Source organism: Diadema antillarum, unplaced genomic scaffold (assembly GCF_040938485.1).
Source record: "Diadema antillarum isolate AM-2024a unplaced genomic scaffold, OU_Dant_1.0 seq00001150_RagTag, whole genome shotgun sequence".
NCBI classification, from domain to species: Eukaryota; Metazoa; Echinodermata; class Echinoidea; order Diadematoida; family Diadematidae; genus Diadema; species Diadema antillarum.
The window spans coordinates 96,998-102,098 of NW_027271961.1; the positions used below are offsets into that span (position 1 = coordinate 96,998).

General features: G+C 44.0%; 1 protein-coding gene across 1 annotated transcript; it reads right to left on the reverse strand.

The window, feature by feature from the left end:
• Positions 1 to 1,249: 1,249 nt before the first annotated feature.
• LOC139744259 (uncharacterized) lies at positions 1,250 to 4,822 on the reverse strand. The gene has a single exon (XM_071654702.1). It carries the CDS (start codon positions 4,820 to 4,822, stop codon positions 1,250 to 1,252), a length of 3,573 nt encoding a protein of 1,190 aa, XP_071510803.1.
• Between the last annotated feature and the right edge of the window lie 279 nt (positions 4,823 to 5,101).

The window sequence follows — 5,101 nt, forward strand, 5'->3', positions numbered from 1 at the left end:
CAAACAATAAGCTTGCATAAAATGTGCTCTCTATGTACTTCGCATGTGTAGCACATAATTCTAATCGGTTTCACCTAAAACTGATATAATTGATAAACACTTGCAACATACACTGATCACCACTGTGCCTATCGTTTCGAATCAGTCACATTATATGCACTTGTGTAGATGTTTAATAAACCACCAGAAACTCTTAAATATCACAACTTCTCTTTAATCAATGCCAAAATTATTAAAACTACAATAAAACTTTCCAAAACAAACAAAACCAATTTCCCTTTTTTTTTTTGGTAATAAGAGTGACACATTCCAAGTTCAAACAGACTTATTAAACTTACATAATAATCATAAAACAATTCTACGAACAGCATGATTTTTTTTTTTCACACTGCACATCATGCTTTGCGTGACTATGCATACATAAGTTTGAGATTTGGATAATACATGTACAGTATGTGTGTCAATGATGCCCCATAGAATTACAGAGTATCAATGCTAACCTTGCAACCTCTCGACTGTCTGAAGATCTGGTGTCTAAGGAGAGACATTAAACCTGTCTCACTCCTCAACTCTGAATTATCACCTATATGATCCTGTATAGTAGTATCCAATAATAGTTGGATAATAACCCAAGCTATGTATTACATATGCGATAACAACTCAAACTACAATCTGTACATGTACATAATTACACACTACAACACGATTGCCCTACACCTAATCAATAGCGACGTTGATGTAGTGCGGGTGTAGTCTTGTCGCAACGCTGAAAGAAATAACAGAAATAAAAACAAGCATCATATTCTTTGCTTCGCGCATTTTGTTCTTAGCAAACAAAACATGTACAAAGGAGTTACTGAACTTATTGAATTTTCTGCATGTATATGTCCATATTAACACCTGTCTACAGCCAACCATGTTGCCTGTACATTTAAAGTAGACTTCCATAATAATGCATCTTTGTAACATGAAGAAAAATCTTATAATACTGTACTGACGTCAAATATATGCAATAAACACTGTATATAAAAAAAAAATGTTTTGTCAGAATTTATTATTTTGGCTTTACTATGTTCCATTTGAATTTGACCGTCTACTCTGTGTTGTAGGTTCACACTAGGCGGCTCATGGCATCTGCAGCCACATTGTCTTTGCCCTTTACAGAGACGAGCCTGAACCTGTGCTCCTGTAGGCTCATGCACCATCGCATGATTCTTTTGTTGTGCATTTTCTTCGCCTGTATGTACACCTACGTTAACGGCTTGTGATCTGTGTGTACTTCGAAAGACCGGCCACACAGATAGAACTCAAACTTGCGAATGGCCCAAACAATCGCAAAACACTCCTTCTGGATTTCACCTTGCAACGCTTGGGGTACGCGGTATGGTGGTGACCGCACCGGTTCGTCTGTGGTCAAGTGTATCTTGCACTCTGCAATACTTGACTTCTTTGGTACATATGTGAACACATCCTGATACTCACACAATAATCGTTTGATCTGCTCTTGTTTCACCTCGTCTAGGGAAACATCCAGCTGTACATCCTCAACGAACTCTCTCTGAATCGGACAAGGCATTTCTGGTATCTCAGTGAACACATCATCGTTGTTTTCCATGCCTTCGTCACTCCACAACTCATCTACACCACCATCATGGCACACCTCGAAACAACTTCCAGCAGTTTCTTCCTCTGCTACCCTGCTGAAGTATCGCTTGAGCATGTTTATGTGGAATGTCTTTTTCACGCCATCTACATCCACTACGTAGTCATAGTCATACTTGGCACCGACCACCTCATATGGCCCTTTCCATTTGACCAAGAGCTTGTTTTGCTCCGTCGGCAGTAACACCAAGACTTTGTCTCCGATCTTCAACTTCCGTTTCTTCACACCTCGATCATAGTAGGTCTTGTACCGCTTTGCCGACTGCTTCAAATTTTCCTGTGCCATCTGCCATGACTCAACAAGTCTCTTTCTCAACTCGATGACATACTCATACTCACTCTTTCTTTCTGGCTCGACAGTATCGTTTGTCAACAGCTCTCTCAAAACCTCCATGGGTCCTCTCACATGCCGACCGTATAGTAATTCAAATGGAGAAAAACCCAGGCTTGAGCTTGGTGCCTCTCGCAAAGCAAACAAAAGGGCAGGAAGATACCTATCCCATTGGCGTGGCTCCTCTGTGCACAACCGCTTCAAAGACGATTTCACCACAGCATTATACCGTTCCACTAGCCCGTTGCACATGGGATGGTATCGGGAACTCGTCAACTGCTTGATTGACAATAACCGGCAGACTTCTTTCATCAAGTCAGAGACAAATTGGGGTCCTAGGTCAGACATAACCTCTTGCGGTATACCCACTCGACTGTACACTGTCACCAGTGCTTCTGCGACATCGACTGTCGTTATTGACTTCAACGGAATCGCTTCCGTATACCTCGTGGCATAATCTACAATTGTCAATATGTAGGTGTGACCACGTTCAGAGGGAGTGAACGGCCCCATCAAATCGATGGCGATACGCTGAAATGGTACCTCGATTGTTGGTAGTCTACCTAACTCCACCTTTGGCACTTTGCCTTTGCTGATGGTCTTCTGACATACATCACATGATCGGCAGAAATTGGCAATGTCTTCATACATGCCCGGCCAAAAGAACTGTGTCTTTACCTTTGACAATGTGTTGTTGATCCCTAAGTGACCACCAAACAATGACTCATGTGCCAAATGCATGATATCAGCACGATATGCCTTTGGCACCACAACAAGTTTTGGGCCAATCCCCTCTGTCGGGTTTTCCGGATCTCTTTCCTGCCTCAATAGGCATCCCTGATCTACCCGGAACAGATACCTGGAATTATCAGTCACACCAACCTTATTCCACGATGCTCGAAGAGTGGGGTCATCTTTCTGTTTCTGACGAAACTCTGGCGGATCTGCGACTTTGACCGAATCGACCACAACTAACCCCTTCTTGGGTTTTGCACTGCGTGCTTTTTGGGCCCGTGTCTCCACAGCCATGACAGCTGGCACTCCACTGTCATCATTCCTGGCTGAACACTCTGTCTCGCCCAACACCTGGTCTTCCTTCTGAGATCGGGTTTCGACTGCCATCACCTGTGGATCATCTTCTTTCACCTCAGAAAGATTGTCAACCTCTTCCTTGTCAACGCCATCAACCTTGGTATCTACAGTTTGCTCACCATCTCCAATGACGTATCTACCACCATCATCCTCCTGATCAGCATCGTCACTCAATGCTTTGCCCCCTCTGGGCACCCACTTCAAATCTGGATCATTGGGCTCACGTGCACCAGTGACATTCCCAACAATCACTTCACACAAGCAATCCGGCATACACAATGCTTCAATCTCACCTGAAAAATATGGAGAGTCTAACTCTACCTTGGCGACTGGAAATTGCTTGACTGTTCCATCAATCAACCTCACTGTTTGACACTTCCCAGTCAGCTGATGTCTCTCAACCAGTCTGGACTTAACAACACATGTACTGCATCCTGTGTCACGGAGTACTGAAATTGGAACTTCACCAGGATATAACCTGCCTGAAACAACTGGCATACGATTCATCATCGCACTTACTTGTCCGTAAGCCATTCCCAGCTTTTCAACTTTCTGATACCCGTCCAAGGGCACATGATTTCCAACAGGCATGCACGCAGCTGATTGCCCTGTTGCCTGTGGCTGTTTGCCACCCCCGTCATTTGACCTCAAACTACCTATTGAGTTTCCTGGACTGCCAGCTGACGGCGTGCTAGCATCCATGTTTGACCGTGTCATTTCTGATCCTTCAGTTAGCACCTCTGTACCAACCATTGCTTGAGCTGATTTCACACGCACCATGGGACAATCCCTCTTCAAATGTGTAGGACTCCCACACTGATAACAACCCCTCGGGCCATCTCCTCGCCCAGCCCCATACTGGGTCTTCTTACCCTGTGATGGCTGATTCCTTCCCCTCACTTCAAATGAGCGCTGTGGGGGTTTCGGACTGCCTGGTGTGTTTTTCACACCACCTTGTGAGGGCTTTGAACCTCCCCATTTCTGATTCTGATCAGATGTCTTTGATTGCTGTCCAAATGTGTGCACACCATGTGCATTTACATACACATCAGCATTCTTACTGACCGCCTCCATTGAATCACAATCCCTTTCTTTCAAAAATGCCACCACTTCCTTTGAGCAATTATTCAAAAATTGTTCCCGTAGGACTAAATCAAACAACTTATCATACTCTTCATCGATCCCTGACAACTCAATCCACTGCACCAGATACCCTGTGAGCCTCGTCGCAAAATGATGTGGCCTTTCTCCTTTCTCTGGCCGTGCAGTCCTAAACTTCCTGCGATACCCTTCTTCAGTCAACTGAAAATGCACCATCAACTCCTGTTTGACTCTTGCATAATCATCTCTATCAGCAGGCTCCATTCTGTTCACCACTTCAAGGGCTTTGCCACTCAGATTTGAAATCAGATATAAGGCCTTGAATTCAGTAGGGATCTTCTGACTGTCAGCAAACAACTCAAACTTGTTGATATAGGCATCGAACCTATCCCGATTCTCGTCAAACTTGCCTATTTTCAAGTGCAAACCACTCAAATCCACATGCGTACTGGAATTTGTCGATCTCATTTCAGCCATTTTCATTTCATGTTCCCGGACCTTGGCTCTTTCCTCAGCCCGCATTTTCTCTGCAGCCTCATCACAACGAGCATTCACGAAACTATTCAACTCTCCACCGGAGTAACCAAGTTCCCTACCAAGGGTGGCAAAGTCTCTAATTTGTTCTGGAGTTGCCATCGTATCATCCAACAACAGCCAACCAAAAGAACATCAACCAGGAGAAAAATCCACTCCCAATTCACAACAATTCACTGAATACTCCGCTCAGACTTTTAACTGCGAATTCGACACAACCTCAACCAGGTCTACTCTTAACCAGTACACACCTTAATACATGCATATACTGCATACAATACCATGCTCAACTACATAGCACCTTAAATCAACCACATGATAAGGAAGCCTTTAATTTTCTTTACCAGCCTATGGCTGTGTCTTACACCACCTAACATAGAT